This window comes from Canis lupus, chromosome 29 (genome assembly GCF_048164855.1).
Source record: "Canis lupus baileyi chromosome 29, mCanLup2.hap1, whole genome shotgun sequence".
NCBI classification, from domain to species: domain Eukaryota; kingdom Metazoa; phylum Chordata; class Mammalia; order Carnivora; family Canidae; genus Canis; species Canis lupus.
Genome location: NC_132866.1, coordinates 17,838,087 through 17,860,801, shown reverse-complemented (window position 1 = coordinate 17,860,801; position 22,715 = coordinate 17,838,087). Strand labels below are relative to the sequence as shown.

Here is a 22,715-nt window from a genome sequence, read left to right as displayed (position 1 = left end):
TGTGTTACCCTGTGTCCCTTCCAACACCCAGGCCAGGCCTCGCCCAGAGGACTCTGTTTGGTGATGAATGGGCTGTTGGTTGACAGATGATGACCACCCATGCCCTTCTGTCCACGTGTCAGACGGAGGGACTTCCTCACTGAGACCCACCCCCACATCATTGCTGTGGTCTCCTCCTACGGTGAAAGCCAGCACAGAGAGTTTACAAAGCATGGCTGGATTGTAGCCCAGGGTGACGAGGACAGCCTCAGGATGCTGGCCCACACTGACATGGCCCCACTACTCACCTTCCATCTGTGAAATGGATATAATGCTAGAGCTACTTTATATTTTGCTGTGAGAATTAAATAAGTGAATACAAAGTGACGGAAAGTAGGCAAAATAAGCATTAATATATTTTAGCTGCTACTACTACTGTTATTATTAATCTTTTTTTGCAGACACTACAGTGATCTTTGCCTAGGTGTGCATTCCTAGCCCGCTTCTTTGGTCAACAGCCTTGTGGGCATTTTCTGGAGAAAGGAATAAAAAAAGCAGAAGGAAGGGGTGTTAGGAATCCTTTCCCCTAGCTGGCATCCTGGCCTAGTAATCAGCTTTACTTTGGGGTAAAAAAAGTTCAACCTGACATGTAAATACCCTGCTTCTTCCTGATTGGATAAACTAGAGTTCCTTTCAACTCTAGTGTAAAATATTTCTCAATATTTACTTGAGATCAAGGAGAGAGGGGAAAAAAATGGAAAATCTGATCTAAGCGGTGAATTTTATTTGAGTAGTATTTTGTTATTTAATAGTATTTTATTCTGAGGAAGATCAGAATTTTCCAGAAAGATTACAGTTCAGTTTAACCCAAGACACAGAACAACTCAGAAATTCTGGTATTTGTTCTTTAAATAAGTTTTACATCACCCAGTTATCCCATCTCCCGCACTGGCTATTATACTATATGTTGGCAAATCAAACTTCAACTAAAAAATAAAATAAAAATAAATAAGTTTTACTTACATTGACTTTGTCATATACAAACTAGAGCTTGAATATCCATCCAATCTATCTCATTATCTGAGTTTCTCAAAACATCCTGAAAAAAACAGTTATTCAAATTATTACCAGTGACTTCACTGGAAGCACAGGGATCTTCACATGTTGAATGGATTTGATTCCAATCCACTGGATGATTTTGACCAGAACTACTACAATCCAAGGCACAGTACTCTATAGCCACTACTGGAAATTTCCCAGGAGACATCATAACCTGACTCAATGTTGAGAAAATCATGCAGTCTGGAGTCATAAATACTTCCTCATTCCTAACGTAAAGCTGAGGGTCACATAACACCATGGGTAGGATGAGCCCAGAAACACAGTTCGGAAGTGGCCATATTGTGTTAGGAGATGATAACAGGCTCAGACAATTTCCACCCAGAGCAAAGGAAACCAGACTGTTGGCAATTCCACTGCTAACCGTACCCCCTGCAGGTGGCCCAACAAGATAATTCAGGTCTTGCAATTAGACCAGAGAGGAACCGTTCTTGGACAAAGGGCGAAGCATTGGTAAGGTTCCTTATTAGCTGCTGCTAATCAAACTTAAAGGAAGATTTACTAGTTTACTTATTTTAAGACTCCCCCCCCTTTTTTTTTTGCAATAATGGGTGACAATGCAGATGTTGGATGGTTCTGTGCAAATTCCAAAGAAGGGAAAGATGTTTTCATGCTTTAATTCATATACCTGAAAAAAATAATAGTAGCTTACAATTACAGTGTGTCTTCTGTGCCAGGAACTCTGCTATGTGCTTTATATACTCGCAGTTAGTTCTCACAAAGAGAAAAGGTGAGAAAAGAACTATGACTTCTCCCATTTTACGGAAGAGGAAACTGATGATCAAAGAGTAAAATAATGTGTTGAAGATTATGCAACTTATTAGTGGCAGAGCTGGGAGGTAAACCCAGGAGGTCTGCCTCTAGCAAATAAACCAGAGGAATTATCAATGTCTAACCTTAGCCATGGGGATTAACTAAAACCGCGTCACAGTAAAACCTGGCTCTGCTTCCTGATGATGTTCATGACTGTCAATGCCAGTGTGTAGGGGCCATGCCAGGTCATAGATTTTTTTAAAGATTTTATTTATTTATTCATGAGAGACACACAGAGAGAGAGGCAGAGACACAGGCAGAGGGAGAAGCAGGCTCCATGCAGGGAACCCTATGGGGGACTTGATCCTGGGTCTCCAGGATCACACCCTGGGCTGAAGGTGGCGCTAAACCGCTGAGCCACCCAGGCTGCCCCACAAGGTCATACATAGATTTTGAGCAAGAAACCAGACCTCATGAATCTGCCTCTATCTAAGGATCCAAGTTCAAGGGAGGTGAGCAGCGCTCAAAGACACAGAGGATGGGGAAACAGAATTAAGACCAGAAAAATTAAGGGGAAAGAGCAAGGCTAGAAGGTGTCCCAGATTTCAGGTGCCTGAGTCAGGCTAAAGGATCTGAAGCCTAATGTCTGAGCTGTCAGGGGATGGGGATAGTGGGCCAAGGTGACAGAAGCAGTTTCCCACCATTGATCCTTTGGACTTGGATGTTCCCAGATGGGGATGGGAGCCGGCAGCAGAGAGCCAGAGAACAGCACTACTTTCTCTCCTCCAGGAGCAAGGACCTCACCAGCCGAATTTCCTGCAGCACAGATGGCTTCCTGACCCAGGCTTTTGCTTGGTTACCAACATAACAGATGGCCACATAGCTCCCCTGGAACCAGAGACAGAGTGGATCATCTAGGATGATCAAAAAAAAGCTTGACTCAGAAAAGACTAGGAAAACTGGTAAGAAACCCATCTACGAAAGAGACCATCAAGCTCCTCACTGCCCACATGAGTCCTAGGCAGGCACTGTGCTGCGTGTAGGTGCTCAGCTAGCTGCTGACTACATGAGATCTCATTTTACAGACAACACAGTCCTGCGAGGCTGGTATGATTAGCCTGTTTCCAGATGAGCTCATTGAGGTTAAGTGACTTGTCCAAGGTCACACATTTGTAGGAAGTACAGCCAGAATTTGAACTCCAAGATCACACTGTTTCTATTTTACAGTAATGTCCCATTTTCATTCAGAGGAATAGTGAGCTGAGGTCTTAAGAGTAAGCCCAGAGTCAAATACCTGGATCAGGCCCATTTCTACTACTTACTCCCTACATAATCTTGAACAAGGGATTTAGCTTCTCTAAGCTTCCATTTCCACATCTGTACTATGGAGATTAAAAATAAAACCTATCTCATAAGGTTCCTATAAGGGTCCAGTCAGTTAAAATATGTAACACTGTCAACTCAAAGCTGGGCACATATCAACCTTTCACTCAGTAGCATATCTTCTTGTCTGTCATTATCTATTGAGTCTGCTTTTAGAGAGTCCATCAATCACCACAAGTCATAGGACAACCTATAAAAAATCTGCATAGAAGAGAGAGAATCTGGACATAAGAGAAAGTAAGCCTCAGCATGATTTAAATGTCAACCAAGATCTGCCATTTTTAGGATGGGGATAACTGCAAAGAACTCAGGACTGTGATGGGGTTTCCATGGAGGCAGGGACCCCTGTGGGATGGAAGTGAAGGTCCTTGGAAAAGGTAATGTTTAAGCTGAACCCTAAGGACAAGAAGGTTCCAGATGGAGTGGGACAGGGATGGCAGGCATGGCATGGTCTGAGGGCAAAACACACATGGCATAAGCAGCAAGACCCATTGGATGAGTACAGGATTTAGGCTAGGAAAAACATTTTTTCTGAAAGTGGGCTGGGACTAGGCAGTAGAGATCCTTGAGCCTCTATTACAGAGTTTGGACACTATCATACCAGCAATAGAGGTGGAGACCCCAGTGATGACGATGCTTGAGGGAGAGGAGAGCCAACATTTCAGGAGGATTAACCAATCCAGACACACTCTGGATTGATGGCTGCCATCTCTAAGTGGTTACTTGACCATAATATACAGTTTCATATGAATAAAGGTCCTTAGGGTTTTATGGGTGATAATCTCCAAGGCAGTTTTTTGTAGCTGGAAAACCCAACTGAACACTTACTAGAAAAATAAGTTCAGTTGCCATAAGGAAAGTGTTGGCTCCAATCTTTGCTAAATCCAGGTTAGGGCAAAGAACAAGTCTTCCCTTGCTTAGAGCTTTTGGCCCCTACTCTCTAGAACTTCCATTTCAAAGAATAAATATAAGGGGATTTTTTTTCTTCACATATTTTTCACCCAGGGGACTTGAACTTCTAAAGGAGGGCTAAGCACAGGCAACCATAATGGTCTAGGGTGTGGGAGAGAGCATGAGGAAGGCAGGCAGGAATTATGCTGCAAGCTACAGCAACTGCCAATGCTTACACCACAGCAACATCATTACCCACAAGTGATTCATCAGTGCTGAAGTACCAAGGATGCAGTAATCCATGCTCTAGGATGACAATGTCCAATAAGGTGGCCATTAGCCACACAAAGCTAAATAAATTTAAATTAATTAAAATAATATAAAACTTAATCAGTTCCCCAGCACACTAATGTTTAATAGTCTTGTAATGGTACCATACTAGACTGTGCAGATTTAGAATATTTTCATCTTCATAGAAAGTTCTCTTGGACAGAGCTGAGTCTAATCTAGACGACAGCATAGGAATCACCTGGGAGCTTATTAGGGAAAATGCAGAATCTCGGGCCCCACTCCAGACCTACTCAACCAGCATCTTCTTTTTTAACAAGAGCTCCAGGTGTTTCATACCCACATTAAAGTTTGAAAAGCACCAGTTTGGAGTCACAGGACTACCCTGGTTATTACTTAGAGTGTCCCTCTATTCACAATACTCCGCCTGACAGAAAGGACATATGGGGAATGGGACAGAGACACATACTAGGACCTACTTGCCACCACTATGCCCTCAGTAGTACCTGGTAAAGCCCCACTGGGGCATAAAAGAGCTCTTCCCCCTGCTGGCTCTTGACAAAGGGTCTTGCAGAAATCATCACACTAGATGAATTACTGTTGTCCCTTCTTGACACACGGGTGCCTCTCTGGGATGGATGGTGTAAAACAGGAAGCAATTCCATTGTTCTCAGCAGCATGACCAAGTACTGAAGAAACTGTGATTTTTATCGGTGAGGAAAATGAGTGCCAAGGTCATACAGTTAATAAATGGGAGACCCAGAACTTCAATTCTGATCCGTCTGACCCAAGGTGTGAGTGCTTTGCTACTATATATGTCATTCTTGTGTCTGTACCACCAAGATGATGTTATGGTTCAGGCTCTGGGGTCCAACTGCCCAAATTCAAGTTCTGGCTCTGGCACTTAACTAGATGTGTCACCTTATGTCAGAATCCTCTTTCTAAATGAGCATCTAACTGCATTACCATCCAATTTAATACCCCCAGTGCCTCCCCAATGTCTAGAAAATGTGTTTGATACAGAGAAACCCTGTTTTTCAAGAAGGGTCTTAACTGGAACCCTACTGTAGAAACCAGGTAGGACAAAGCAGAGCTGCCTTAGTTGAAGAGGGAAAAGGGAGGCTCAGGATTCTTCTCTGTCACACCTTCACCCTCAATCTATCGTTCACCTCCCCCGCCCCAGACCAGTGAGCCCCAGAATCTCCAGGAACACTTGAAAATGACTTGCTAATGAATCTCAATCTGATCTTAACATGTTGGAGCCTCCTTGACTTTGGTACCCTCAAGTCACCTTTTTCTGGAAATTCCTAATTCATTTATTGAATAAATACTATACCTAAGGATAACAATCTTTAAAAAAAAAAGAATACTACAAATGACAATTTTGAAAATAAAGCCAATATAACAGGAACAACATGTATATAACATGAGAGAAATGTTTGATTCTGATCCATAGTGTATTCCTTATCTTTAAAATCAACCCAAATGTCTGTTAGAACAAACTTGTATACTTTGGTCCACTTTTAGTGCTTTTTTACAAGCAACAATATTCTAGAACATTTTTATTTTGCGTTAAGCCATTTAAAATTCATACATCTGATCAAGTACATAGGTTCTTGTTATTCTCTTTATATCTTGAATAGCATGTACTCCTAAGCAAGCACTATCTAAAATTCTAAAATGATTGATATTTAAAATAAAATTCATTTCACTTGTAGGTTTTTATTAAATTAAGATGAAGGTAAAATTTACTCCCCAAGAACAAAGAGCTCTTCTTAAACTACAGAAACCCAAGTCTATCTTTCTAGTTAAAGAACATTTCTCACCAACATTTCCAGTAGGGCAATAAATGCTCCAAAATAATCAGTATATGCTTGCAAATATTGCACTTTAATATTAATGATAAAAACAGAGAAAAAGAAAAATGGAAAGAAAGACATTTCAAAATTCCAAGCAAAAATATGCTAAGTCATAAGAGATGGCCATGATAGTATTTTTTGAAATTATGTAAATGTTATATACTTATCAAATAATGTTATGCTGACTAAATGTGTGCTAAGCCCCCCAGCATTGAGTCCCCTACATCTTGGCACACCCTGTGTTACTTCTCTCCTGGTCACCGCTAGCAAACCACTCTTCCCAAATGTCACCTCTTTTCTGGAGCCTTCACAATGCTGGATTTGCTCCCTCTATTTGCGGGGCTTCTGTCTCACCTGGTAGACACCTTTCAGAGCACTTTTCTTCCTCAGAAGACATCATTTGCGGTGTGACCCCATGCCTTGCACTATGCTTGGTCTGCAGTCAATGTCTAATGTGTGTGTGTTGACCACATGAATGCTACTGTCTTCATCATTAGTAGATTAAAGGAGTTAATGTGGTTTAGAAAATGACTCAATGCTGTCCAGGAGACAGTTTTAATGTTTGGACAGGATATATGGGTTCTTATACCCACAGGGTATTAGAGCTGAAGGGAATCTTCGAGACCATCTGATCATTTCTAAGTATTCAGAAACTGAGGCCCAGAAATGACGTTCCCAAAGATATTCATCAAGGAAGAAGTGGGAGGCCCACAAGCAGAATGCAGGGCTCAAGACTCTGTTATGCACCCACTTTATAAATGAGCCAGCTTCAGCTTTCGGAAATCCCTAGATGAGATCCCTTCCACAAATCACACACAGTGAGCAGGAAATGGATACATGAGCCAGGTGTGGCCTCACTTGTTCTGGGGCAGAATGGTGATGTCATCATAATTGATTTGCCACCAAATGTCTTTATGTCGCTTTTGCGATTTTCCACTCTGCATCCGTAAAACCAGGCCTATGATGACAGCTCCCAAGACGGAAATCAGGAGGGTCATTGTGAGGATCACAGGAGTCACACCTGGAGGGCAGAGACGAGTCATTACTACAGCCTGTCAAAAATGGAAGTGAGCACATCCCAGCTCCCCTGCCGGTCCTGCCAAGCAGATGCCTCAAGCTAGGATACAGTGGGTCCATTCAGACTTGTCTCTTCCAAGAATTCTTTTCTGACCTCCGCTCTGGTTCCTGTGGCAACTACACTCACCTCCACATCTGTATAGAAACTTCCATCACAGAGAATGGTGATGACTTCCGACTGCTTTTACCACTGCCACTTTCACTGAACATTTACTATTTGCTCCTCTTAGAGTTGTTCTCAGCTGTGATCCATCTAACTCCAGAATGGGCTTCCCACCACCAGGCAACACTCCCTTGTTCAGACTCTCTCTAACTCCTTAGAAATGAGGTCTCTGAGACTCACATCCCCGGAGCCAGGCTGCCCGAGAGCTGAGGTTCTCTGCAGGGTAGGCAGGTGATGTGAGAGACTCTGGGGGTTGCTGCAGGTGGAGGGTGCTGCTGGCTGTAGTGGGTGGAGGCCCAGGATGCTGCTAAGCATCCCACAGTGCACAGAACACATCCCCACACAAAAAGCATCCTGCCCCAAATGTCAGTAGCACCACTGCTGTTGAGACACCCTACACTGACCTGTAGAAGCAGGTGTAGGTTCACAGAGAACACTGTAAAATCCACAGCCGTGTCTGTCTTCTGGGAGGGAGCTGTGGGGCCAATGAGTCATGGAGAAATTCACTATGGTCTTTAAAAAAAGAAAAAGACAGTTAAAAAAAAAAAAGACAGTTAAAGGTCAGTGCCCACTTGATTTATTGCACTGTGTCTCTACCTTAATGGGAGCAACTAAAACAGGATGTCGTTTGCAAGAGGCAGGCCTTGGTCACTTAATTCAAACATTTGGTGACCCATTCAATTTCTGCACCTTACCTAGACTCTTCATTTAAAAAAAAAAAAAAGATTTTCTCTATCCATTCATGAGAAACACAGAGAGAGGCAGAGACACAGGCAGAGAGAGAAGCAGACTCCCTGCAGGGACTCCAAAGCAGGACTCAATCCCAGGACCCTGGGATCACACCCTGAGCCAAAGGCAGACGCTCAACCACTGAGTCACCCAGGTGCCCTAGACTCTTCAAATTCACGTGCAGATAATCTAATTCATGGAAGGGCAATATCTTTCTGTTGGGTAAAAAAGCAAGCCTAATCTTTTGATTTAAACCCTGTCACTTTTGATTTAAAAATGATGTGCCAATTTTCCAGCACTGTTGGGATTTTCTCCTGTGGTTGATAGAGACAAATCTTGTTACAGAGCAACTGACGCTTAACAGACCAAAGCATCTTCCCCTAACTTGGAAAATGCCTGCTCCTACAACACTGAAGGTCTATTTTGCCAAGGTTATTTCATTTCCTGGGCCAACTTACTTTGGCACATTAAAATTCCAAGAAAGTAGGGAGGAAAAAAGTGTCAAATCAAATCTGTATTAGGGGTGGTGACTGTGGGGACAAATAGAAATTCAATTAACTTTTAGGTTTCCTTTCAGTTTTCTCATTGATTTAGAGCTGAGAGGGGAAAAACAGAGTTTTCTAAGGATTCCTGGGCACAGGAACCCAGGACAGCACCCAGGTCCAGGTGCCCACAAGCTCTCCATTTGGGAATCAGGCTGCCTGGGTGAGTGGGTTTGGCCAGCTGGGACTCAACCCTGCAGGGGGTCACTGTGTTCTATCACCCCTAGGCCAGGGCCTCTCCCCAAGATCACAGGCCAGTGGGACTGCCAGGCTGCTGCGTCAGAGGAGGCCCAGGTCCCGATGGAGGTGCACTTGGGTGGTATTGTGTTCTAAACTGGAATCTGAAGTGGCTGAGCCACACCCATGATCAAGAGCAAGATTATTTTAAAGGCCCAAAGTTGATCTTCATGAGAGTTCAGAGAGCTACAGACAACCTGTGTGGTAGATTCCAGGAGCTAGATCCCACACTGGCCTCACAGTAGGAACCCCCAGACCACCCTCCCCTCCCAGGTCCCTTCCTGTAGCACCATCTAAATGCCAAGAAGTGTCCGCCCAGTACCTGATGACTTTCTGGTAGCTGGAAAGTAATATTGCAGGAAAGGAAGAAAGAGGGACCCGTTTCTGGATTCCTGTAGGGCATAGACCAAGTAATCCATGTGCCTTTCTCCCTGGGAATCCACAATCACGGGGCCAGTGATTCCTGGGAAGAGAGAAGATGCCATGATGAAGAGGAGGGAGAGGTGCCTGTGGCTCAAAATGCCAGCCTGCCAGCTCCTCTCAGCAGAACCCCCACCTCAAAGCCACCAAAAGCCAGCCCAGAGGTTTTTGCCATTTCCGGGAATCTGAGGGATAGTCAAGGAGGAGTATGAGAAAACCAACATGGTTCAGAGGGAGCCCCCTTATGGAGCACAAAAGCCACTTTGGGAAGGGAGGTATATGTTGCTAGGCCTATGCTGGAGAGCCCACCCAGGATTTAAAGGAAGAAGAAGAAGAAGAAGAAGAAGAAGAAGAAGAAGAAGAAGAAGAAGAAGAAGAAGAAGAAGAAGAAGAAGAAGAAGAAGAAGAAGAAGAAGAAGAAGAAGAAGAAGAAGAAGAAGAAGGAAGGAGAAGAAGAAGAAGCTAAGCCGTTTTTTTTTTTTTTTAAATTTTTATTTATTTATGATAGTCACACACAGAGCGAGAGAGGCAGAGACACAGGCAGAGGGAGAAGCAGGCTCCATACACCGGGAGCCTGACGTGGGATTCGATCCCAGGTCTCCAGGATCGCACCCCGGGCCAAAGGCAGGCGCTAAACCGCTGCGCCACCCAGGGATCCCTTTTTTTTTTTTTAAATATGTATTTGACTCAAAGGCTAAGCCGTTTTTAACTAATTTCACATAAAACCCAAGATTTGTGCTTCTCTACAACAATCAAATGTGACAAAAGGTCAGTGACATGCCAGGCCCCAGGCACGAGTCTGCAAACTCTATTCTCAGTGAGCCCCTTCCCTCCTCGTTTTGGTTTGTGCCTGGCATTAGCACAGGGCCTGGTCCTGGCCAAGGTGTGTTCTTTGTCCCTGCTAGATGTGCTCAGCCCCACGCACAAAGGGCACATCACAGATCCCAGAGGAGTAAAGCACAGCTCCTCCACACCTGCGACTAAGGACCCGTGGCCTGACATAGGACTCACTGCTGATGTGTTCCTAATGGGGACAGGACTCTAGAGGACCATTTATTCAGCACCTGCTACGTGCCCAGCACTGCAAGTCATGGTGATTTCACACAACTAGTCCCAGTTGACCCTGCAGAGGAGGCATCCGATCCTTAACAACCAGAGGGAGGAAGTCAACTCCCCTGGGTTTTCAGAGCCGGGAAGAGGCAGGCCTATTGGGCCCCCGCCTCCTTCCCAGCAGCCCACACGGCCTTGCTGTGCACAGGCGTGCTGACACCCTGAATGTAGGGGTTGAGTGCAACTCCCTGCTAAGGTTTGCACAGAGGGGCCAGGGCAAGTGCCACAACCAGCACTGCTGCTTTCAGCATGAAGTTTCCTCATTGCACCAAGAGGGGAGGCGAGCTCTGTTTCCTAATATTACCTCCTTGGCCAAGGGCCTCTTTTCGATTGGTGTAAAGACCTGCAGCCCTAACTAGTTCTGTGGCTGTGGTCCTGGCCACTGTGTGGCAGAAATGAAGACAAGAAGCAGAGACTTATATCCTGCTTCTGTCAAGGGCGGGTCCTACAGCTCATAAGAGAACAGAAGCCAGTTTAGGAGGAGTGAGTGGCCTCCAGCCTTGAGTCTCTGAAAGCCCAATCACCCCAGAACCCCAAGGTGACATGCCTTGGGCTCTCTTAAAGGGTTTTGCTGGCCCTCATGCCCTCCCCTAATTCTAGCATTAGAAATTTCTAAAAGGGCAGGAGAGAAGAACTAAATTAATCTGGTAGAGAGGATAAAATAAGAACAAGAAGACACACTCCCCACTCACCCCACCTCTTTTTTTTTTTTTTTTTTCAAGCAAATGCTTCAGGGTCATAAAGAAAGGGAGGGAGGAGAACCAGTTTTCCTCTTGGAAAAGGACCTGATGGAGCACATGTGAACTGAGTCTGTGAAAACCCCCCAAAGCAGGCCTTGGCTGGCCTCTGTAAGTCTCAGGACAAAGTTTAGGCTGTCATGTATCAGGTGAGTGAAAAGCCAATGAAAACACAAATAGCTAGCATTTAATGAGCACATACTATGTGCAGAGCGCTCAGGAGGTGTCAGCTACACCTCAGTGTTAACACAACAGTAAGAACCTGAGCTCCTAGGGGAAGTCATACTCAGGTCTGAGTATGACTTCTGGTTTCACCATCTAATGACCTTGTCGCCTCAGACAAGTGCATCATCTTTCTGCCCTGGGTTTACTCCCCTGGATAATATAATCCAAACAGTAATAGTTCTGCCTCAAGGGTTGTGGGAGGATTAAATGAGAAAGCCCACAGAAGCTCTTGGAACCCAGCTTGGTATGAGGTGAGCCCTTGATCCATTCTGGCTATGATTACCATGTGTGGCAGGAGGTTATGAGCTCTGTCTTGGAAATGAGAAACTTGGAACACCAAAAAGCAGTAGCAGTTGGTCAGCACACCGAGTGAGTCCTTGCCAAGCCTATCCATCCTCACCACTGCCAGGAAAGCCAGAGAGGGTAAACCCATCACTGGAGGCTGAGAGTCATGAATCAGGTCCCACAGCCTTGAGTTTTATTCTTGATGGAATCAGCTGGAAAGGAGCTGTGGGAGAGACTGTCTGCACTGGTGGCCAGGGGACAACGTGCCCCAGAGGCCCTCTCCCCGGCCTGGGCAGCCTTCTGGACAGAGCACAGAGAGTGGCCCTGGCAGCCTGAAGGCTGAACCTGAACCAGCCCCGGGGAAGGACCGAACTCCCTCGGAGGGACTCCCTGACTCGAGGAGGCTGGCCTCTAGCCACGGGCCCAGCCTCTCAAAGCCCCACCGCCAGGAGCAGCAGGCCTGAGTCTGGGGTGCAGGGAAACCCACAGCGGCCAAGCCCCTCGCCGTGCAGCGCCCCTTGGCTGGAGCCCTCAGGGTGCGGACCACCTGGCACCCATCCCGGAGCTCTCTCCCGGCCTTGGCCAGCGCCCGCACCGTCTCCACGTGCAGGAGCACGGCGTCGTGAAGGTAGGCCAATAAGAGCTCACCTTCAGTGGGGGAGGCAGAGGCAGGGAGGACTCTCTCCATCCTCCTCCCCTCGTACCACATGCACACATGCACACAGGCACCTTATCTCCATCACTCCAGGGGGGGAGGAGGGCCGCCCACATGCCTGGGCCTGTGCTACCACAGAGGACACTGCCTGTTTGGGGCCTGGGGAAAGGGGATCCCAATTAGATCACGTGATCTGGGAGCACCTCTTTAAGCCAAAGGTGGGAGGGAGTATGGTTTAATTGAAAGAGGGCAGATTTGGGAGCCAAGCTGGCTCTGCTACTTTACTGGCTGTGAGGCTCGGGGTAAGTTCCATAACGTCTCTGAATCTCTCCGAATCTTACTTCGCTTGTTTACGAAATGAAGAGAAAGCCACAGTCATGGTGAATATCAGGAGAGTTAAATGCCTGGCACATAGCAGGTCTTCAATATTATATGTTCTTTTCATTTAGTCAACAAAAATATAAGTGCCTACCAAGGGGCTAGGCACCGTTCTCCCCATAGAACCTGGTACAGAGCTAACATTTAGTAGATGATGCCCCCCAAATATTTATCCATTGATCGTCTTTTCTTCTGTGTTAGGATCCACGTGTCTTCTCCCATCCCAAACCATCTGCTTGCCTTGATCTATCCTAGCTCCACATCTCTGATCCCTCCATTCTGGTTCCTGGTCCTGGCACCCTGCTGGGAAAGGGAATTGTCGTGATCTGAGTCCACCTCCATGTATTTACTGGATTATTAGATCCTCAAAACTGCAGCCCAGAGGCAGATGTCCTCAGGAGTCTCAACTTGCAGGTGAAGAGACAGATGTGTAGGGAGGTTAAGCAATTCCCCCCTCAAGACCTGCAGTTAGTAAATAACAAAACTGGGATGGGAGCCTAGGTTTCTAACTCCAAAGCCACTGACATTTCACCTAGCAACCTCTGTCCTACCCTGTGGTGCTGGGGTGCAGATTTCACAAGACAGCATCAGACTACTGTTTACTGTGGGCTCTGGAAGATGAGAAAGTGTGTGTGTGTGTTTGTGTGTGTGTGTGCGTGCATATGCATGTGTGTATATCTGTGTGTATGTGTGTTAGGGGACAGGAGCAAGCAGAGGGGATACAAGAGGGAGACTATCAGCCAAACACAAATACCCCCCAAGGAGGGGGCAGGGAGGCCCCATACCAGACCTGCTCCTCCGCGGAGATGGAGCTGTAGAAGGGCGGTACCCTCAGCCTTTGGTAGACTTGTTTCCAGAAGCCTTCATCTCCAGGGTCTTCTCCATAGGAGTCCAGAGTTATGAGAAGCAGTGACTCATAGATGGTGGGGAAGTGTGTCACCTTCTGATTTGTCAATACCTCCTTCCAAAAACTGTCCTAAAACACAATGAAATAAATGCAACCATTTGTAAGAAATAACCCTGTTCAAGGGAACCGCATAAAGACAATGTCAAATTTGAATCTCTCCCTTGTAATTCTCTGAAACACAATGACTCTGGGAGGCCTGCCATGCTAGGTCCACATTTTTGATCCAGCACTGAAGCGTGGGACAGAAGCCAAAAAATAATAGAAAAGAATAAAAAAAATCATGTGGGGTGTCAAGCAGCCTAGATTCAGAAATCTTACCTTCTAGCAATCGGTAGCAAAAAAACTTTAAACATTTAGGACTGTTGATTCTCATTTTTCTGCCTGTGGTTTCAGTGGTTTGTTAGGATCATTATTATCTACATTATTATTATTTTTTTAAATAAAATTTTATATAATTGTATTTATTTTCTAATACAAAAAAAAGGAGGGGGAATCTATTGCAGAAAATATATAGGTTTATCCTATTTTCCTTCATATTAACATCTAGCTTTCCAAACAACATTTTAAATGTTGGTAAATATTTCCAGGCCCACTTGTGTATTTTTCCATTGAGCGCTCTGCTTTTTTTTTTTTTCCTGTTTGTAATCTAGTAGCTGTATTACAATATTTTCTTCCCTTTTTAATTTATTTTTTAATAAATTTATTTTTTATTGGTGTTCAATTTGCCAACATACAGAATAACACCCAGTGCTCATCCTGTCAAGTGCCCCCCTCAGTGCCCGTCACCCATTCACCCCCATCCCCCGCCCTCCTCCCCTTCCACCACCCCTAGTTCGTTTCCCAGAGTTAGGAGTCTTTATGTTCTGTCTCCCTTTCTGACATTTCCCACCCATTTCTTCTCCCTTCCCTTCTATTCCCTTTCACTATTATTTATATTCCCCAAATGAATGAGAACATATAATGTTTGTCCTTCTTCGATGGACTCATTTCACTCAGCATAATACCCTCCAGGTCCATCCACGTTGAAGCAAATGGTGGGTATTTGTCATTAGAAATGACAAATACATTATTATTATTATGAAATTAATGCCCACTCATTGTATGTATATATATGAAGTACAGCAGATTCCTCCGTGATTCCCCCACGGCCCCTTCCTGTCTATTCTGAGAGTTTTCCAGCTGTTCTAGGCCTGTCCAGAGGAGTGTGTAAGTGCATGCCTGTGCATTTTACATAAATAGTATCACACTATAATGCTGTTCTGCATCTTGATTTTTCCCCCACCTAAGCCTATAGTGGGAATATTTCATAGAGTGGATTTATGCTATTCTTTTTTTAAAGCAGGGTGAATTCAATTGCATGGATGTTGTGTGGTATATTTTTAGTTCTGTAAGCTTTCTGCCACTGCAAGCCAATTGGAATGTAATCATCCCGAGGTTTTGGGAGAAAGTGATGAGGGGGCTGAAAGGCTTCCCTGCCAGTACAAGACCGGGCCCAGCTCTCCTCATCTGCTGCAGGCAGGAGCAACAGAAGTGAAGAGAAAGTGGTGTCCAGCAATAACAAAGGGAGGTGGGAGGATGTTCTGGGAAGTCTGGCATATGTTGAGAATTATGACTGACTGCCCAGAGAAATCTAAGGCACTTTGGGTAATCCAAAATACTTCTTGATAAAGAAATAAAAGAAATCCAGAATATTATTATACATTTCTTTATTCCCTTTTGCTCCATTTCAGATTATGATTATATAAAACAAGCTCACTTTATGGGGCACCTGGGTGGCTCAGTCTGTTAAGAGTTGCCATGTTTGCAGCTCAGGTCATGATCTCATGGGTCGTGGGATTAAGTCCCACCTTGGGCTCTCTGCTCAGTGGGGAAGCTGCTTGTAGATTCTCTCCTGCTGCTCTTCCCCTCACTCATGTTCTCTCTCCAGGAAATAAGTTTTAAAAAATAGAACAAAACAAGCTCACTTTAGAAGGATAAAACTTCTATAAAAATTATATAGCTTGTTCTTAGCTAAATGTACATGGCGTTTTTTAGAAGCCTGCTAGTGTGATGTGGTGATTAAATGGACATTGAGGCCAGCCCACCTGGGTTTGAATTTTGAAGACTAGTTCTCCCTCCTGCTAGTCACATGGCCTCAGGCAAGTTATGTCAGCCCTCAGGGACTTAGTTTCCTTACCTATAAAATAAGAAAAATAAAAAGTATCTCCCCATGGAGTGGTGTGAGTTGAAATGGATTTCAGTATATCGAGTGCTCACAGTGGGGCCTGGCACCCAATAAACACTCCATATGCAGAGTTACTGGGGCTCAGTCCCAGTGTCCAAAAGACCCAGCTATGCCACTCAGGAGCCCTGAGCTCTTGGGTCAGGTACCTTAGTTATCTGAGCCTCTGGTTCTTTGTCTGGAATGCTAATAGCATCTACCTCACAAGGCTGTTGGAAATGAGTGCCCTGATGGTGTAACTCATGCCTGGAATATCTGCCTCTCAGGGCTCTCAGGAATACTGAGTGCAGAAATACAAGTAATATGTGTACATATAGGGACTTAGAGAAGGGACGTGGTACATTTTAGCCATCCCGATCATTACCACATGGATAAAACCACTTAAGAATTGCCGAATGGGACCAGTATGTTGATTTTTCCAGGCCTTTGCTGGGGCTCCAACAGGGACTTCTCACTCACTATGCAGAAGAACTCTGGGTACGTTCTTTCAGGTCCATTTCAGTGCCCTGATCATAAAATGCAGACGTAAGGGAGCCTGACTCATATAAGGTAGTAGTGAGTATTCAGTGAGATAATGCACTGGCACATAGCAAGTGTTCATTATTTGTTACTTCTTTTTTAAAAAAAAAAAAAAGATTTTATTTATTTATTTCAGGGAGAGAGAGAGTGAATGTTAGAGAGTGTGAACAGGGGTGGGGCAGAGGAAGAGGGAGAGAGAATCTCAAGCAGACTCCCTGCTGAGCATGGACCCCAACATGGGGCTCAATCCCACGACCCTGAGATCATGACCTGAGCCAAAACCAAGAGTCTGACGCTCAACTGACTGACCCACCCAGGCACCCCTACTTGTTACTTCTTACTGTGGGGATCACTGAGGGCTTATCAGCCCCTACCTCCAACCATTGCACAATAATGAAGACAAATTCTCCTGTGCTGAGTCCCAGGTTCTCTGCAGCCAGCAGAATAGTTTTTGCATCCTCTGAGCTGCAGATTAAGATGACAACTAAGAAGAGAAAAAAAGCCAATTGTACATGCTCACGAACATACACACGCATACACACTTTTCAAAAAGTGTGGCCTGAAACCATTTTAAATAAGCAAATGAGACCTGAACTTTCTCCTTCCTTGAGCATGCTTTAGGAAACAGGAATGCCTAAACCATCCCCAGCATGTAAGCTTCCTAAAATGCGTCAGCAGCCCCCACGCTGGCAGCTTTTTCCTGCAGAACAAAAATCCTCACTGCGGGTCTCTCCCAAAGTACAAGCCAAAAAAGTTGGTGGCCGCTTCTGTGCTCTAGTTTCTTCATTTAATTCACTCAGAGCAACAGACCTGGCTTGTGACTCACCAGCCACATAGCAGTTAGGAGGAGTTCCCAGATAACCCAGAATCAGGAGCATTCAGACCTTCTGAGTTTGGATGAGGAGGAACGGGCCATCGAGCTTTTCTTCCATCCAAACACATCAGCATGCATTTTGAGGACACCCAAACGAAGTGGTGACTTATTTTTTTAAATGAGGTAAATGACAATCTGCTAATTTGAATCCCAATTGTGTGTCAGGCACTGTGCTGAGCCCAGGATACAGCAGTCCGTGAGAGAAAAGACCCCTGCCCTCAGGAAGCTGCCAGTCACACAACATACAAGTGAAGGCATTAAACAGATCATTGAAGATTCTAATTGGTGAAGGGGATGCTCTGATGTTAATGTGTCTGTGTGGTGGGGGCGTACTGCTCCATATCAGGTAGTCAGAAAAGGTCCCTTGGAGGAGGTGGGCTCTGGGCTGAGTCTGGAAGGATGAAAGGAAGCTACCTGTAGAAAGAGTGCTGGGTGGGGTGGGGTGGGGTGGGGTGAGTTGGCGGTAGCACTCCAGCCCCAAGGGATCAGCAAGTCCCCAGTCCCAAGGCCAGAAAGACTATAGGGGGCTTAAGTTCTTTGAAGAACAGAACGGAGTCAGTTACTAATTCATGCTAGAAAGTAGAGCCTCTTAAGTACCACAATAAAAATAATTGCTATCTTATGCTGACTAGTTATTATGTTCAGTACTTTACAGATATGACTTTAGTTAATCCTCATCATTCTGTAAGATAGGATGATTGTCTCCATTTTTCGGGGAAGGTATCTGATGCACAGAGAGGTTAATGTACTTGCTCAAGAGCACACAGCTAGAAAGTGTCAAAGGCTGGTTTCAAACCTAGGGCTGTCTATCTCCAGAGCCCATGCTCTAAACAATAACCCAAATGTGAGGACCCAGCCCACCTGGAATATGCTTCCAGAACCTACTCTGTGCATCATAACACTATTGTGTCAGGGATTTCACTTTAGATTGAAGAAAAAAACCAACTTTGTTGTTGGTGATGTTTTTATGTATCATTAATTTTGCACCCTATTTCCTTCTGCTTTTTACCCCCATAGAAAAATGAATAGTTCTTAGTTTTTTTTTTCAAACAATCTGCTTTTCCTATTAGTCTCTCTAAACATAAGCAACAGATGACTCTTTCCTACTTACTTCTGGCAACCAATGACACAGCCCTGAGATTCTTTTGACACGAGGCTGGATCATTGTTGGTGTATTTCACACTGACAGTGATGGTGAAATGGGATTTGAGTCCATTCTCTACAACCTTCCACAATTCATCCACTGCATCCCAAGAGGAAGTCCCAGAGTGACCTCCAAACATCCCAATATGTTTCCAGCTGAGGTATTGGAGACTTCTCTGGAGCACATCAACAATTCTGTGCATGGACAGCACAAGTTTCACATAGGTGTCATATAAGAAGTTGTCCTTCAGTTTTGCAGTTTGTCCAACAAAGTCAAACACAGGGATATCCCACTCTGAGTCCAGCAAGCCAATAATCTTGAAAAGAACAAAAAGAATGTCTTTCCATAATTGAGTTTACACTATACTCAAACTCCATTGTAAGGTATCTTTGTAAACTTAGGATTCAGTAAGTCTGTGGGTAATACTGGACCCTCTTTTTTGGAATATTGATGATAATGTCTTGGAGCCATCTTGAGGATGCAAAATCTCAAAGGACAAGAATAATCACCACAGCAAGCATTTATTGACTAATGTGTTCCTTATTCGTTTCTCAATACTTGTCATTAGGAACCTATTTACAACCAACTTGGAGGACTTTGCTCTTAAAGGAGCTTATGATCAACTATTATGGAAGGTAAGACATATAAAAATAGCTTCAGAGTTAAATATACCCTTCAATATTTATAGGCTAGGGATTTAGAGGAGTTAAGAGAAGTAAGACATTACTTCTGATTGGGGAATTAGGGATATAAAGAGTGAGGGTAGGGGAGTGAAGAAAAACTCCGTGGCATTTGAACTTCACTGAAAGAATGGGTAGGCTCTGGACAGCTAGAAATGTATCAAAAGAAAAATTCCAGAAGAGACTAAGATCCAAGTTCAAACATGAACTTCACTTGATAGCAGCCACTAACGACAGTTCTGCAGTATTTTTGAGAATGAGGGCTGCGATGCTCCTTCATATTCTGCTTTTGTATCCACACCTCTCGGAGCACGAGACACTAAGGACTTCTGCAAAGCTAATCCCATTAACTAAACAGATACAAGTAGAAGATATTTGCAAATGACATATCAGATAAAGGGCTAGTTTCCAAGATCTACAAAGAACTTATTAAACTCAACAGCAAAGAAACAAACAATCCAATCATGAAATGGGCAAAAGACATGAACAGAAATCTCACAGAGGAAGACATAGACGTGGCCAACACGCAACATGAGAAAATGCTCCGCATCACTTGCCATCAGGGAAATACAAATCAAAACCACAATGAGATACCACCTCACACCAGTGAGAATGGGAAACATTAACAAGGCAGGAAACAACAAATGTTGGAGAAGATGCAGAGAAAAGGGAACCCTCTTACACTGTTGGTGGGAATGTGAACCGGTGCAGCCACTCTGGAAAACTGTGTGGAGGTTCCTCAAAGAGTTAAAAATAGACCTGCCCTACGACCCAGCAATTGCACTGTTGGGAATTTACCCCAAAGATGCAGATGCAATGAAACGCTGGGACACCTGCACCCCGATGTTTATAGCAGCAATGTCCACAATAGCCAAACTGTGGAAGGGCCTCGGTGTCCATCGAAAGATGAATGGATAAAGAAGATGTGGGATGTATACAATGGAATATTCCTCAGCCATTAGAAATGACAAATACCCACCATTTGCTTCAACGTGGATGGACCTGGAGGGTATTATGCTGAGTGAAATAAGTCAATCGGAGAAGGACAAACATTATATGTTCTCATTCATTTGGGGAATATAGATAATAGTGAAAGGGAATATAAGGGAAGGGAGAAGAAATGTGTGGGAAATATCAGAAAGGGAGACAGAACATAAAGACTCCTAATTCTGGGAAACGAACTAGGGGTGGTGGAAGGGGAGGAGGGTGGGGGGTGGGGGTGAATGGGTGACGGGCACTGAGGGGGGCACTTGACAGGATGAACACTGGGTGTTATTCTATATGTTGGCAAATTGAACACCAATAAAAAATAAATCTATTATTAAAAAATAACAATAAATAATAATAATATGGAAAACAGTAAAAGAATTCTAATGGTGTGTGGATGGAGTAGCTGATATGGGTTAGTAGTTACTAGGCAGGTGGTGGGCATATATAAATTAATTAAAAGTATTTCATAGAAAAAAAATAAACAGATACAAGTCATTTGTCTTCTTTGCTTGCCCTGGTTTACTGCAATCTGTTGTATTTCACTCTTTCCCATTTACCCTTACCACCCCTGAATAATCTATTACACACCAAAGGGAAACCTACACAAACAAATGATGTTTTTCTGTTTGAAACAAAACATTAATTGGCTGACAACATTTGAGTAAATAGTAAGAAGTCTACACACAACAGCACCAAGTCCAAACAATCCACAAGTTTGTTAGTGACCATCCACCAGTTAGTGAGCAAACTAACAAATATTGATATGAAGGGCCTTCTTTAAAGAGAATATTAACTGTTCTAATTACATCTCAAAGAAATGGTACCCCAAACCTATTTATAATAATGTCATCCTTGCCAAGAGATTATTCATATCTGTTCCATTACCTTTAAAACCATCTCTTCAATGAAAACTCAGCCAAAGTTTTTAGAAGGCTATACTTTACCTCTGCTGTTTCTGGGCATGCTGGTCCAAACTGGGCAGAAATCTCTTCTCTCTGGACCTGACTGGTGAAAATATTGAGACTCCTTGATGCTGCAAGTTGAGTTGGCATAAGTGAACTCCCAGCTGAAGTTTCCAAGGTCCACTGTCTCTGAGTTAATCTTGTTCATGGCAGTCTGGAGGCCTGAACCCAACCTTTGCACACTGAATGGATGGGAGATGTTCTAGGGGGCCTGGAAGCCTACAGTGAGGTTAGCAGCCTCAAGCCAAGTCACCAGCATACTGGTAAAGACTGTCAGAACTAGTGTTGGGTGGGCAGCATGACATTCATTCCCCAAACAGAGCCCAGATCTGAGTGAGGCCTTGGCACCTATCCTGAGAGCCATGAATGGCATCTAACAACAGTATCACTGCAGAACTTAGAGACTCAGCCTGCTGGTCACTCATGCCAGGAGCTTAAATGACAATGCAGAGTTCCCTGAGGATCACAGCATGCTTCTGTTCAGTACCATTAATTAACCAAAACCTTCCCTTTTCAGAGTCTGTTCTAATACATCTAGAAGCAGCAGTATTGAAAGAAGCTCAGGCAGGGAGTCAGCAAGAACCTGGTAATGGATCCAGTGACACCAATGATAAGTTTCATGGTTCTGGGAAGGTCACATAACCCCTACATTATCTGCCTAATTCTCAGATCCCTCCCTCACCAGTAAAGGAAAAATCATGAGAACCACTCAAGTTCAAGCAAATGGCCTAGGCTGGAATTCTAACTCCACCACATATTGTGTGACCTGGGACATATTATTTCCCCTCTCTATGCCTTAATTTCCTAATCCATAAAATGGGGGTAAAACTATAAAGGGATCGTTACTAAAGTGACATGATGAGGACTGAAAGTGATCCAGTGCCTGGCACAATGCCTGAGCAAAGAACCATTTCATCCACGTTAGATGATGGTGGTGGTGATGATGATGACAGTGTTGATTGATGTTGTTGATATCATTGTAATGATGATGATCCTCACCTACTGAATCCATCTTATAGGAAATTCTCCTAGATTAAGTGAGCTGATGGCTGTGAGGGGATTTGCCGACACCCAGTACAGCCTGTATCCCTCAGCCAGGCACCAGGGAGAGATTACTGATGGATAACACTGACTTTTCCTCTAAACAGCCCAGGGAAAAGCTGGAGACAATTTTTTGTTGATGAATAACATATGAAGTATTCCATATATAATATTTTACATATGAACTACTACTTTACGTGAAGTATTACAGGGATGGCAGGTCCCTTGGAAAGTCATTGCTATGCCCAGGTAAGAAGATCCAGCCACCACCTAGGCAAATGCTCATCAGTATAAAGGGTTTAGTTTCCCCCTACCATAGGCTTTCTTCTGGATCCCACTGGCAGGGAAGGGGCTGACATCTATTCACCTCAGGATTATGTATTTTGGCACAGTAAACTTGCTGTGGTTCTCAAAGCTTGATCTAAGGACCACATACATGAATATCTCCTAATGGTCAGATAGATAGATTCAAGGGCCCCACTGTAGACCCTCTAAACCAGAATGTCTTGGATTTACCCTGGGAATCTACATTTAACATGCCCTCAGG

At 44.2% G+C, this 22,715-nt stretch overlaps 1 protein-coding gene across 1 annotated transcript in view; it reads right to left on the bottom strand.

Annotated features, from left to right (window-relative positions):
* The window catches only part of LOC140620627 (guanylate cyclase 2G-like), a 45,360-nt gene extending 23,869 nt beyond the window's left edge, over positions 1–21,491 (bottom strand). Inside the window, 16 exon segments of the mRNA XM_072804752.1 lie at positions 1,003–1,044; positions 1,046–1,078; positions 1,601–1,726; positions 2,656–2,739; positions 4,920–5,042; positions 5,667–5,676; positions 7,131–7,293; positions 7,911–8,025; positions 9,336–9,368; positions 9,371–9,483; positions 12,296–12,440; positions 13,621–13,806; positions 16,852–16,961; positions 18,463–18,811; positions 21,110–21,188; positions 21,190–21,491. Of these exon segments, the coding sequence (XP_072660853.1) occupies positions 1,003–1,044; positions 1,046–1,078; positions 1,601–1,726; positions 2,656–2,739; positions 4,920–5,042; positions 5,667–5,676; positions 7,131–7,293; positions 7,911–8,025; positions 9,336–9,368; positions 9,371–9,483; positions 12,296–12,440; positions 13,621–13,806; positions 16,852–16,961; positions 18,463–18,811; positions 21,110–21,188; positions 21,190–21,491 (2,013 nt within the window).
* Between the last annotated feature and the right edge of the window lie 1,224 nt (positions 21,492–22,715).